The 14,884-nt window shown below is 39.6% G+C and overlaps 1 protein-coding gene across 5 annotated transcripts in view; it reads right to left on the reverse strand.

Annotated features, from left to right (window-relative positions):
• Window positions 1-234: 234 nt before the first annotated feature.
• The window catches only part of klhl32 (kelch-like family member 32), a 32,819-nt gene continuing 18,169 nt past the window's right edge, over window positions 235-14,884 (reverse strand). For all 5 annotated transcript variants that reach the window (XM_086077705.1, XM_086077706.1, XM_086077703.1 and 2 more), the window contains 6 exons: window positions 14,154-14,369; window positions 7,895-8,621; window positions 7,716-7,774; window positions 4,112-4,304; window positions 1,590-1,684; window positions 235-915 (listed from right to left, as the gene is read on the reverse strand). In XM_086077705.1, coding sequence (XP_085933831.1) covers window positions 754-915; window positions 1,590-1,684; window positions 4,112-4,304; window positions 7,716-7,774; window positions 7,895-8,621; window positions 14,154-14,369 — 1,452 coding nt within the window. In that variant the 3' untranslated portion in view covers window positions 235-753. The remainder of the gene's footprint in view (window positions 916-1,589; window positions 1,685-4,111; window positions 4,305-7,715; window positions 7,775-7,894; window positions 8,622-14,153; window positions 14,370-14,884) is intronic.

Below are 14,884 nucleotides of genomic sequence, written 5' to 3' on the forward strand. Positions count from 1 at the left end.
ATTGCAAGCCTTTCTTTCTTGCCGTGTGACTTAAATTTGCACCAAGTCCCTTTTGTGGTCATTTCGTTTCTTCTCACGTCAGCGAGGTTCGTCTGGAGTCCTTCACACTTTACTCAGTGGTGCGTGCAGAATTCCTCAATTTACTGATCACTTATCTATTGCTGCTCATTGATCAAGGAGACTAATCCCTCATTTTCTCTGGATGTTCCAGCTATAACATTAATAATACATAAATCATGTTTCATTAATATTTATTTCTGAAAAAGTCGATATACAGTATTCACTCAGACAAAGAATGGCAGCACCGCACTGAATTATTTTCAGCATGATAAATAGTGCATTTACATACTGAGAATGCTAAGCGTGTGTAACAATAAACAAGTCTTGAATTAAAGGGTGATTGAGTTTGAAAAAAAAAAACAGCTTGCTGCTCAGGTTTATTGACATGACATAGTGAATAATTAAGTAAGTTACAATATTTATGTTCCAGGGTTTGCATTAATGCCTGCATATACTGGCTTATGCCTTTTGAGGTGTTTTTCTTTTTTTGTTAATCACTACACACCAGGATGACTGGTTTGCATTTCAGGGAAACACAATAGGTTCCGGATAGGAGAGCAGCGTCGGGAGAGTGTCACAGTAAATACCATCATTACCTTTATTTTCAAATCACATTTGCAAATACTGACTATCAAAGGTCTGGCTGTTCCCCACCAGTCCTCTTTTCGTCCTGACATATAGTTGAGCAGTGGTTTAAACAGCACCAATCCTGTGATGGGGTACTTGGAGTGTCTGAAGGTTGGGGCATGTGAAGTATGGAGCAGGAAGGAAACACGTTGCTATCCCATTGGACGCAAACGGCAACGTTGGCCCATAAAAAATTTCCTCTTTTCCATCTCGGCTCAGATCCAGCACCTGAAATTTGGACGTACAAAGATTTATCCGGGGTCTCCAAACTTCAAACCCTTGTATTGTGTATGTGTAAGACGACAATGTCAGAATGTCTAAAACTATGTTAACTCATTCACTGCCATAAATGCCCCCCCCCCCAAAAAAAAAAAAGATTATCAAAAATTTGTGGCAAGTGGCAATTACATTTTTTTATTGTAATTAATTGCATGACTTCACTAGTTAACTAACGATTAATCAAACATTTTATATTGGTTCTAAATGTACATTAAAAAAATATATAGGTTTTCATACTCTTGTTAACATAAGTGGGAAAAAAATGTTAAACTAATAGAAATAGTTTAAATGAAATGTTGACGTTTATAGCCGTCAATGGCAGTGAATAAATAAAAAATAAAAATATATATTATTAATCGTTTTTAGTCGTAATTAATCGCATGACTTCACTAGTTAACTCGCGATTATTCACAAATTTCATATAAGTTCTAAATGTACAATAAAAAAATATGGGTTTTCATACTCTTGTAATAAAAGTGGAAAAAATAAATGTTAAACTAATAGAAATAGTTCAAATTAATTTTTGACGTTTATAGCCGACAATGGCAATGAATGAGTTGAGAATGAACATTTGTGATAAATGAAGGGGATGAAAAGTTTGAACTGTGAAAGTCGTCTCTCACCTGAATGCATGCCAGAGGCTCATTGGTCCAAATGGAGTACCCTCCAACCACATAGATCCGGTCATCATGGACCGCCACTCCAGACTCATTCTGACCTGAGAAGGAGAAGAGCTTCAAATAACCGAGCTGAGGACACTCAGCCAAAGATGAGCACAGAAGACGGCACAGGTAGGCGGAGGTGTTGACAGACAAATCTTGAACTTTTGCGCACATAAAACAGTGTACTGTATACTGTTACAGCACATACAAAAATAAAACATACAAGAGTAGGGGGGAAAAAAGATCCAATATCATCTCAACTTTCAATCATATAATCATAAAAAGTATTTATACAGTATGTGTATGTATGTAAGTGCTCTTGATGAACAGCATTTTTTTTTTTAAATCTTCTAAACATGACTGAGGTTTATTTCAATTTCAGTAGTAACAAAGTAGGATATGGTGACGAGTCGACTGACTACAACACATTCCAAAGGATTATGCAAATTAAGCGTCTCTCTAAATCTAAATAGACTGTGCCAGTGGTGTCCAATCTATGGGCCTTTTTTTTTTTTTTTGCGGCCCTTAGCCTACTCAGTACCTACTGAAAATAAGTTATTACATGGACTGCAATGTATTTTTTATTTAATTTTTTTTAGGGTGAGCAGAAGTGTAGCGGTCAAAAATGCGGGTGGGTGGACGAGAGTAACGGGTACTACCACTATACTAATAACTTTTCTAAATATGCTAAGACACAAATATATTTACAGCTAAAACAGCAGCATCATTTCTCTTGGTAACACTTTGGAGGATAAAGATAGTTCCGTCTCAGAAAACAAAAATGGTTTCATCCGCTTTCTTCTTAGTGTCAAAGTCCGATTTGTGAATGTATGGTCATCTTAGCTTATTACAGATTGCTCTTGTTTGGCTGTGAATGTGAAGATGGGATTCAGATGCTAAATTATTTGCTTGACATAGCAGTTTTTCAAAATAACAACATTATTTTAACAATGTGCCTGATTGATTGATTGGTTTTACGGTGTTTAAGTTAAAAGGGACCCCGACTGACATAACTATGAGATACATTTTTCATAAATCATTTCCAGTTTAATACATTTTGTAGAAACGTTATTTGGACGCACGCCGCCATTGTTATTCAAGTGACTTAGAATGGCGGCTGGCTCTCTGCCGAGCAATGTGAAACGCGTATTAAGAAAGCAAGGGAAGCTTCGTAGCGTTCCTAAAGAAACAACATGCGATCGTGAGAGTCACCCTCCTCCACGCCGTGCTCTTGAGAGCTCTCCCAATCGCATGTTGTTTATTTAGGAACGCTACGAGGCTTACCTTGATTCCTTAACGGGCGTTTCACATTGCTCGGCGGAGAGCCATCCGCTGTGGCTCTTACATCTTTCTATTTTTCTGTATTCTGCCCTTGGAGAAAAAACACCCCCGAGCTATGCAAATGGCGCTCAGCATAGGCTTCAGTCATTTTAATAATTTTAAGAATAATTTGAGTGTTTTTAAACAAACCTCACAATAATAACAGTACCCCCCCTCAAAAAAAAAAATCAACATAGTTTTTGTTCAAATGCACTGTCTATAGATGTGAATGTGGGTGGTTGTTTGTCTCAACTGGTGACCCTCTTTAAGATTAGCACTGACTGAAGTAATTGACTAATTGATATTAGTGGATACAATTATGACTGAACTTTCCACTTGCCTTTTAAGATGTTAAATTTGAAGTGATTGGCCAGAACATAAGGTCATACGTAAGAGACCCAAAACAAATGATTGTGCCTGCTGATTAACTCATTCAAACCCCAAAACGTGTAAACACGTTTTTAAAATGTTGTCCTTCACTCCCAAAAACGTATTTACATATTTGTTTTTTGTTTTTTTTATGCAAGAGCATACAGAAGGCGTTGATGCAGCTTCTGACATGAAGAGGTGGCTTAGACCAATGGTAGTTATTATAAAAAAATTGCCAGCAGGTGGCAGAGTATAAGAGATCAGCCAGGGCAATGTTGCAAAAAAGCGCTTTTCTCCAGTTTTAAACAGACTTGTGAATAATGATGGAAATAGAATACAATATTCTGTGAGCCTTTCAAAATCAGTCAAAATCCCGTGAACCAGCCGCGAGCGAAGGGGGTTGCTTCGGCAAAAAATGGCTGGGGTGAATGAGTTAAATATACACAAGATATTGAAAAATCAGTTCATAATTGTGGTTTGCAGTGGTGTAAAACTGCACAAGAATTATTTGCAACTCTCATGTGAATAATATGGTAACCAAAATACTGTATTTTATATTACCTCAAACAAAATTCATGTATTATTAAATAAATGTTTTTTTTATTTACTATTATTTTAAACAAAATTATATGTTTACTGGCAGACCAATTCAAACGGCACTTGTGTTGGATCTTTTCGTAAATGCTCACTTGAGCCAAGCTGCTTCAAGCCTTGTCCAACATTTACAGTCGATGCTCTGCATTCCACACCACTTTTTGTACCCGTGGGTTGTGGCCATTCTCCACTTTGCCCACCTGTGAGGAGACTGAAGGAGCAGCGCGTCCACTGGTCCACGTCCAGGTTGTACGAGTCGATGTGGCGCACCAGAACCCGGTCGTTATTGTAGTCCAGGTCATTCCCCCCGAGCACGTACAGCTTCCTTCTCACCGCTGCCATCACGTGGTAGACGCGCCTCTGCAACATCGGACTGCGTGCTAACCACTGGTCCTGAAGAAGACGACGGCGCGGAGGAAAGAATTAAGGGTTAAAAAGGAAGTGAGGAGACGGAGTGAAGGTAGATAAATGAGATTAATATTCAAGCATGCGTCGGGTATTTGATGTATGCTCAGTATACTAGATAAATAATATGGCACTGAAGCTCCGCTTTGTACTAATGACTATTTCAAATTGTATGCTAGCCATTCAATTTTTAGACAGTCCTTGCTTATTTCATTAAGTGTATTAAAGCTGATTTTGTGTCAGGGAGAAAGAGCAAGAGAGAGAAAGAAAGAGAGAGAGCTTGATTGAGGTACAGAAAGTGTGTGTATGTGTGTGTGTGTGTTGACGGGTGGCCATCTGTTGAGGGTACAGTGGGTGGGTGGGGGTATGGGTTGCTGTTGCTCTGGCAGGTGAATGTAGATCGCTGGTGAATACAAATGAGGCTCTCCCGTGCCTCCCTCCCTTGCTTCCAGGCCAACACGAACAAACACAGACCCATATGGATGCGCGCCTCACATGTAAACATGCCGCATACCTCCACATTATGTGCAGCCCCAGAAAGATGCAGAGGCCTTGTTAACAGCTGGCTCATATGCATACACAAACACACCGGAGCTCAATGCGATCCACTGTAATTGGCTGCGTGTGACTATTGTACTTTAAACCATATTTCTCTGTACTGTACTCTGATTTCATAGGGCAGACATTTCCAACCAGTGTGCTGTGTGAGATCATCCGATACACTACAACTAATATTAATACTAGGGCCCAACCGATTAATTAGATGATTATTGCCCTTCAAACATCGGCCAAAACAATCGGCCGATTATATTCCCCTTAAAACATTATCATCGAAGACAACCAAAGTTTCCGACACTGTGGAAGTACCCTGAATGCACCATTTTGCTTGCGTAGCATTAGAAACTAGCAAGTGTGAAGCGTATGTTATTCTGGTTATTCTGTAGTTCTTTAGTGTCCTTTAAGCTGTTTGGTGACACCCCAGTTGGAGTTAACTATAAAACTAAACACACAACGAAGAATTACATCCATTGTATATTTAAATACAAAACATGTTTTGTTTTTAAAACATCGCTAGCCTAGTGCTAATGCTAAGAGCGAAGGAGGTTCCCATTCAAATGCTAACAGGAAGTTAGCTTTGACTTTGGGAGTGTTTTTCCTTCAAATAACAAATATTCACACACAAATGATGTGGGAGCACATACCCACAGATGAGATACCACTACGCAAGGGCACAAATTATCCTAATGTGTGAAAAATGACTACTAATAAATATAAATATGAGAAAAAATCTCTGTATGATGTATTGACACCACTGTCAATGGCATAAATGATGAGTGAAAATGTTTTGGCATTAAAACTCAACTGTAAAACTTGCTCTCCTGCTAGCCCGATATTATTCTCTTAGTGTCACAAAAGAATGAGTAATTGTGTTCGGAAGAGTATTTCTTTCTTGTAACAACACTTTTTTGGAAGGTGGCATTTTTGTAAGGAACACACATTTTTGGGATGAGCAGTTTAGCTGTTATGTGGGTTACGCCCCTGGAAAATTAGCCGAATGTTAAAAAAGCTTGTTTTGCTATTGCCATTGACTGCATCAACTTGCAGTCAATATTAGAGTTAAAGGGGAAGTAACCCCAAAAGGTTCTTCACAATATGTTCTCCGCGTTTCCACTCGTCTAAATACAGCATTCTGATAATATTGCGTTAGTGGAATATGAATTAGGCAGAAAAAATCCTGTTTTTATCAATATCAGGGGGCGGTCATTCTGTCATTAGGTGTTGTCGACTGAAAATGACATCACAGTTGTTCAAGGCTAAGGTAACAACCAATTACGGCTCCTGTTTTCTGAAGCTGAGCCGTAATTGTTTGTTACCTGAGTAACTGTGATGTCATTTTGAGTCAACAACAAGTGCCAAAATGCCCCCAAACACACACAAACCCCACCCACTCCCAGGATGAATAAAAACAGCTGGATTATGTTGCTTAACTCATATTCCACAAACACATTATTAATCTGAATGCTGTGTTTACACTTGTGGAGGCACATACAACTTATTGTAAAGACAATTTTGAGGTATATCTCCCCTTTAGGGTCAAAATTCTGGTTTCACTTCTTACTATAGCGAGTAAGCAGCATTGTTAGTCCATTCATTCAGTCTGTGGCTAGAGGCTGTGCGTACAAGTACTTCCTCACTGATCTGTATATAACTGGATAGCGGATAGGCCAAGACTTTTGAAGCCGCGAGGCCACCATTTTGCCAAGAAACGTTTCTCGGACAATGATCCTATACATTTACAGTATCGAGTTTAGAGAACATTATCATCATAACAGTATGATTTATGATGTTTTCAATTTGTTAAACATAAACAAGAGGACTTTAGACATTTCACAACTTGCCTTAAATAAATGTATAAATTATATGGTTTCTGATGTTTACAGGAGGAACATTATGTCATTTTTATTAAAGAATTATAATTCAACAAAATATGCCTGGTCTAAGGAATAGGGATATAACGATAACGGCAATATCGTGATGTTGCAATATTAAAAGCAACGCATCTGTTTAAAAAAGACAGGTTGATTTGCATTTGCGCAGTTCTAGCACCCTTCGGTGGCTAGTTTGTTGTTGTTGTGCAGTTTAATTTTCATTAGGGGTGTTTTGGCCCTTCTATGTTTAAAATCTACGCTAATCTGCAGATAAAGGGGAACGTAATATGCCTGTGAAGTGTGAACCGAGTCAATATGTTGAGAAACTCAATGTGTGCGTGCATTAGCAAGTAAGTGCCTCAATATTAAGTGTTATTAGAGATTGCAGGTGGTTTATATGCATTGCTGGTATGAACAAAAACACAATATTGTTTAGTATAAACTCTTTTTTTCTTTTACAATATTGATATTATCATGAGCTTCATAACGTGATGTTTGGATATCGTTACATCCATACTAAGGAACTGAGTAATAAAAGAAAAAGGGGGTTTTCAAAGCAGCACATAACGCCCTATACTAAGAGCCTATGAGCCGTATATGTCTAATCTGAACATATACCTATAGTATATACAGTAGTCTGCTTGCGAAATGGGAGTGGTAAGATGGCCGCCCTGTGGCTTCAACAGCTTGCACGGTCGTGTATGGGCTATCGGCTATCCAGTAATATATACAGATCAGTGTACTTCCTGTACTCAAAAGACCAAGGCTGTGTCCGAATGTCCACCCTACTCCCTACTGAGGGGTCACGCCATTTTGTAGTGGTGTCCGAATGTTATCATTGGAGGCAAGCTCAATGCAGAGAGATATCCAGATGAGATTCTACAACCAGTGTCTGGGAGAGGATGGAATGACCTACCATCAGCCCATACTTCAACCCCATTGTCACCAATGTGCCAGTGCAAACGGTTACCTGTTCTGGCTCGTATACCATCAGTCGATTCTGGTACTGAGCTGTGTTTGTCACCCCACCTGTGAAACGTAATTTAAAACACGTTTACCAAGCAGTATGACAGAAAGGCAAGGTGTGTATCAGTACGTTTGTAAACGTAGCATACTAATAGAATCATGTGTATCTCTATTGGTGCTTACCTGAGACCCAGAGCAGGTTTTCAGCCACACAGCCTGCGTGGCATGAAAGTGAACGGTCGAAGGGTTGCACATATGTCCATTTATTCTTCTTTGGACAGTAACGCTCTACCGAGGGAAGCACCTGCCTCAGCTCGTTCCTGCCACCCACCGCATACAGGTACTGACCCAAAGCTCCCAGTACAAAATGTTCTCTGCAAGCCTTCATGGAGGCTATCTCAGTCCAGCGGTTTGCCCTGGGGTCATATCGACAAGCAGTCCGGACCGCACACGTCCTCCCGCTGCTGTGCTCCATCTCGCCGCCCACAACAAAGAGGAAGTTCCCCATAACAGACACACAGTGGTGGCTGCGTCCAGTGTCCATGGGTGCCAACTCGCTCCAATTGGAGCCTCCCGCCACACGTACGTGCTCCTGTGCGGCCGGATTGAAATAACGTAGCTCCCGGACTCGACACACCTCACGCTTTCTTCCCCCGGCGATGTAGAGGGTGAGGGACTGGAAGCGAGGCCTGGTGCGGGCTGACTGGTGAAGGGGCTGTGCGAAGGTGCTATGGTGATAGTCCAGGGCTTCGTCTACCAGAGCAGCAATAGTGGAACTGGATTGCACCAGGGGGTGGCTACAAGCTAGGTGGTGCAGGGTTGAGACGTCCATCAGGCCGTAGCGGACATGCTGCAGAAGATCCTCAGTGTACTGGTAGCGACAGTCGTGTTCCAACCACATGACGACAAACTAAAAAGGATAACACAAAAAGGCTGATCAAGTATGGATATGTTACAACAATTATAAAGCCAAAGTAGAAGAAAAATATTATCCATCTATTTTCAAACAAACTGATTAATCCAGGTGTGCCTGAATTCAGTAACCATGACGACAATGGCCAGACAAACCTGGATTAATCAATTTGTCCAATCATCAAGTCAGAAAATGAAGGAGTGGTACTGAGTTCAGGAAGTTTTGGATTTGTGCAAAGAGAACATTGTAATTCACACCGTATAGCTGACACTGGCATTATTTATTCAGAATCATAGCAAATACAAATAGGAAAAGCTCAAATGCGACATTAAGAGTATGATAGAATTTCCCGATACCACATTAAAAGGGATGACATCATAGCAATATGAATGAATGCAAAGTAAGTCTAGTTGGCACCTAATATGTTTTTTTCCCATCCATTATGCTAAAGTATGTAGAAATAGTAACATATTTTGGTGAAAATAAGCCTTGAGAAAAAAATAAAACCAAAATGCACATTTTACGACGGCGTATTATGGCCACATATAGACCCATAAATTTGTGACTTTATAAAGTGACAAATTCGTAACTTTATAAAGTGGCAAATTTGCGACAAAAAAACTCTTAAATTTGCGACTTTATAAAGTGGCAGATTTGCGAGAAAAAAACTCATAAATATGTGATTTTATAAAGTGGCAAATTTGCGAGAAGAACTCATAAATTTGTAACTTTATAAAGTGGCAGATTTGCGAGAAAAACCCCTCAGAAACTTACGAGAAATACACGTAGCGTACTACTTGGATGTTTGTGCCAATACTTTTCGGTCGGGTTTTCAAATAAGGAGACAGTAATGTCTTCAACCATATCATGTTAAGCATTCGCACTTTGGAGCGTTGAGTACGGCCAACGACAAAGATGCCTCGCTTTGCGAAGGTCCACACCCTGAGGATCAAGCGTTTAAGTTAATTTGTTAAAATAAATATTTACTTGTACATTTTTGTTTACAGAATTATTTTTTACACATTTACGTATTTTTTTGTACAGCAAGTTAAGTTGATGTGCCGAATCTGCTGTTCTCCAACATTCACTTGCATTTACCTAAAGTATGCTAGCTTCTGATTGGTTAGTGTTAGTCAGCTGATAGGGAATCAGGAAGTGTTGTCGCTCTAGCTGCCGTGTATGACGAGTAAAGTTTAAATTTAAGAATGAATCCGTCTCCATCCTGCCTTTTCATTTTATAAACAGTGTCCCATTAACCACCAACAACTCCTCATGTTAAACTATAGCTACGCTACGTGGATTTCTTGTAAGTTTCTGATTATTATTTTTTCCCGCAAATTTGCCACTTTATAAAGTCGCAAATTTACGGGGGTTTTCTCGCAAATTTTCGAGTTTTTTTCTTAGAATATTTCCCCATTAAAATATATATATATATATATTTATACGTGGCTCTAATACGCAGTCGTACATTTTCTTCTCAGTGATGCCCATCGCAAGATTGTAATCAATTTGATGCACAACAACATCAGTGTGAATGCCTTACTTGTAGCACCCACAAAAGACAAATGATAGAAATAATCAATCATTAGTCCTTTGATGGGTTCAAAACAGCACCAAGGCATAAACCAAAACAGTAAAAGAAGGCAAACATGCTGATTAACAAATAAAAAGGTGCAGGGGGGATTTGAAGGGAAGAAACAATGGAGGACTCCAAACCGTAATTATTTTTCAAGATACCTACAGGCTATTATGAAAGACTTTGGCAAACCAACACAACTGTAAATATGCACGGGCACACTTTTTTGTTTAATGCAGGCGAACTGGGTAATTGAACTTGAGAGCTGTGGAAGGTTATTTAGCTGCTGTGAGGTGTGAATGTAGGCAAGATGTCTGGAGATGACTGATTTAATTATCACGTAAACAAAGTGATTTTACCGTGAAGACTCATTTGTAAGATTATAGATTTTGATATGCAATATAAATCACAATTGTGTCATGCATAAATCATAATGTAGATTATCTTAGCCTTAGCTTTACTTTAAAGGTGGAAAAACTGCAACAAACACCAAAGTCAGGATTCCATCATTTTGTGGTAACTGCCATCGCTCACCCTGCTTTCCTCCGCTTCATAGCTCTGAAGTGACAGTGTACGTGTGTGTACGTGTGTGTGTGTGTGTGCGTGTGTGTTTGCATGGCGGCGGCTGACTGTGAAGGTCACGCTGCATCACACAACTTCCTCGGGGCACAGAATAAATCAACTCCTTCCGCTCCACGCTGAAAGAGCAAGCGCATGAGTGTTTGTGTGTGTGTGTGTGTATAAAAAGGGTAAAGTGAGGGAAAGAGATAGTGAGGGAGCGAGGTGAGGTGAGGGGAGGGGGTGAGCTACATGAAGGCAGAGCAAAGGATGGCAAGAAAGAAGAGGGGGGAACAAAGCCGGAGAAAATGTGATTTTCCGAGCGCGAGTCTCTGAGAAAACTCGGGGTGACAATGATTGACAGCTGAGCTCTATCGGCCCGATATTGGTGCGCTCACAATTTCGGACGATGGCCCCCTCTTCCTGTCCGCTTCCGTCTGATGCTCAAATTAACCTTCTGGGTGCAGTGAAGGAGGCCTAAAGCAGCCTAATCAGAGACTGATTATGTCGGCGGCGGCTGGTTAAGGGGTCAGCGTAATTGTGCCATCAGAGGCCTGATTGTTTTCAATCAGACGAGCGGGCGACTGACAGCTGGGGGATTGGGGCCCTGATGGAGGCGCGGAGGGCCTAATCAGAAAAGAGAAGGGGAGGAAGAGAGAAAGGGAGGAAAGAGGGAGGGCACATGGGGGGAGGCTGATTGGCGCAAATGAACAGTCAAAATGGCAAGTCCTCACGCCGCCGTCTACGCACACACCTTGACACTTCATCAGACAGGCATACAAACCAGGATTGCTTACTTACACACATGCATGAATGCATGGCAATCAATCACACACACAGTCGGAAAAAGACCACTGTGATTTGCAGGTCAACACAAACAAACATTATATGAGATGCAGATGGCAGTGTTTAATTTGTTCTATTAGCAGCGTGTTTGCTTTGTACTGTGTCAATCATTTCCAGTTGTGTTTTTCTAGTTGTGCACCAAGATACAATTAGTCTGAAGTTAAAAACTGCGATATTGCTTTGCATTATTATAAGTCATTGGTAGGGATAAACCAATCATCGGCCGGACCAATCATCGGCCGGACCAATTATCGGCGCCGATATTCCGCATTTTCATGAACGTCATCATCGGCCTTTTTTAAAAAACTGTTTTTTTTTTTTATGTGATAGCTTATAATAGTTTAATTTGAACCTGTGTTAGCTTCAGGGCACTATTTATTCAAATTTTCAATTAACATTACAAGGCATGCTCCTGACGTTGGAAACACTCTACATGACCTTCTGTTTTTGTTTGAAGTGAAAAATGTGAAATTTTGGAATTTACTTGTTTGTTTTCATAGACTTTGGAACATTTGTTTTTTGAATGTGTGTACACCAAGTAATTTTGGGAAGCATTTCAGCGCTGGATTTCGGAGGACAAGGATTCACTAACACTGGATTTCAAGAATATTACGTTTGGGATTGTAACGACAAGACAGAAAAAGGGAAATGATGCTCAATACTACTTTGATAATAATGGCAAAACAGTTTATTCACAGATGTAGATTTATTAAATGTCAACCTTTGGTTTTGATTTGTTGTATTGTATTGTATTGTCGGTATTGAATAACTTAAAAAATGTACTGTCTGATTAGACCTTTTTGTTTTGTGTGTTTTCTTTTTCTTGTATCTTGTTTGACAGCGCCGTTCTGGTTTGTGTGCTCAGTTTGAATTGAATGTTGGAGTTTGAATTAATAAAGAAAGCAAAAACAAAAACAAAAAACGTGTTTGTTTTTATTTAACTTTTTAACACTGGGACCTCCCTGCACTTTTTGTTAGAATTTTAAAACAAATATGTCTATTGTCATTTTGCTACTTTTAAAAGGTGCTCAATAAACATATGCTTAAATTTCTTTAAAAAATGATGTCCATATTTTCCCTTTCAGTGAAAATGAATATGCACTCCAAATATATTGACTACTAATAATCTGTATCAGTAGTGGCACAAAAACAACAACAACAACAACAACAAAACATGGCTTAATCTCTAGTCTTTGGAGCAGCTTTGTCAAGTGAATGAGAATGTGACCTGTGACCAAATGCCCCCGGGTTTGATTCCCATCCATACATCCATTTTCCAAACCATGTACAATCCTTCCTATATGTCTAAATGTAGTACATGTATAATCTTTGATTATTATCTTTCAAGATTGTGCACTTAAATTGCATTCAACCTCTAAATTTTGACCTTGTCTTTTTGTGATTGTGTAAATGCATCATTAAAGCTGCACTTTGCAACAAATTGCCCAAAAAATAGCATTACAATAGCCTATTTATCTGACCACTTTTTTTAATTAGTAGATTAACACCTTAGCTGTTCATAATTGGAACTCCTTGAAAGCCTCCGGCCTCTGGTTATCAGACTGGATTCGGGTTCAAATTTCCTGCTCTCTGTCTGCGGATGTGATGTGACGTCATGTGCGCGTTGTGTATGTGAAGAAGTGAAAATGCAATTTCATTTTTCGGCCACAGGTGGCAGTAGCGATTCAAAATAAAATGTTCTGCATTCAGTAGCTTTAATTTCCATCTCTGAGATTTATATTTCATGTTATTGCACATCACTGCATATCATCTTTGATCTTTTATCCGTAGAATCTTATACACTCCCTCCAAAAGTTTTAGAACAGTGAGGCCAATGCCTTTATTTTTTTCTGTCGAATGAAAAGATTTTGAAACAAAGATGGAAAAAAGACACCAACTTAGAAGAACACATTTTAGGTGGACAAAAGTATCGGAAAAGAGAATTAAAGTTCTGAGGTTGGTGATCCAAAACCACGCTGAAGTTAGCATGTTGTCCCCATGCTTGCGTTTTCTCCAAGTACTACGGCTTAAGTCTGCATTGCACAATTTTTGGTTAATTGAAGACGCCATAATGTTTCTTTGTCTATACTGTATGCGCCCTGTGATCGATTGGTGACCAGCCCAGGGTGTATCATATTGCCGTAAATCAGCTGGGATAGGCTCCAGCTCACCTGCGACCCTAGCGTGAGGGAAAGCCGTATAGAAAATGTATGGGAAAATGTATGGAGGGAAGAAGATTTTATATTTATATGAAAATCCTTTACTTTCTAAAATTGCGAACTTCTGCATTGTTCAACGTGTCACTTTCAGTTGCTCTTTGTTTTGGGAGGGGTTATTTCATTTGATCCCTTTTACAATTGAAATAATGTTGAGTTGCATTTTATAAACATAGTCGTTTTATTAATAACAGAAACTAAGATTGTAATTAAACTGGAGCATGGTATCTGAATCAAATTCACATTTTGTGCATTTATGCACAGCTCCATGACAATAAAGTCTTGCAACTGAACAACACGCGGACAAACACACAAACTCACACATTTCCATACCTTCCATATCTCTTCTTCACTCAGCGAAGTGAGACGGTCACTCTTGAGAACCTCTTTGAGAAGGCGGAACGGCAGCTGCAGGGCCTCCTCCTGCCGTGTCTGGCTCAGTTCAGACAGGTGACCCACCAAGAAGTCCACCACAGCTCCCTCCAAGGAGGGAAGGTGGAAGAGGTCGGCCACACGGTACAGCTCTAAGTAGTTGACGCTGCTCAATTCCTGCAAATGTGCAGAGAGAGATAGAGTTTCTATATTAATTGCTCTAAAAGAAAGAATGGTCTAAATGATTTTCTATAAATATGAATCGCCATCTCTTACTTTGCTTAAATGTTATTTTAGTATCCATTCAGTACACACTCCAATATTACAGTAAAATCTAAGTTTGAGTTAAGAACAAATGCCACGCATTCCCACTTGGCAAACATTTATTATAGAGCGCATGTCCTTTATCAGACAAGCCACAAATGTGCAGCTTTTACATTAAGCGTAAGCTGATTTCAATCTCACAGTGTAATGAAAAAGCAGTGAGGGAGAAAGGCAATAAGTGTTGGGGGGGGGGGGGGGGGGATCAAAGTATTTTGAAAATGTGGAATACGACTGCCACCTTGTGGCATTGGCGAATACAGCAGTGAGTGTATACCCTGAATGTTGACAGTGTCGTTCGTGCACGTAATGACATAACTCAAAGTACATATTCTACACAGGATACATTTTGATTAAGATTATTTTATTTC

This window comes from Leptonotus elevatus, chromosome 6 (genome assembly GCF_054856555.1).
Source record: "Leptonotus elevatus isolate MCC_2025b chromosome 6, RoL_Lele_1.0, whole genome shotgun sequence".
Classification (NCBI taxonomy): domain Eukaryota; kingdom Metazoa; phylum Chordata; class Actinopteri; order Syngnathiformes; family Syngnathidae; genus Leptonotus; species Leptonotus elevatus.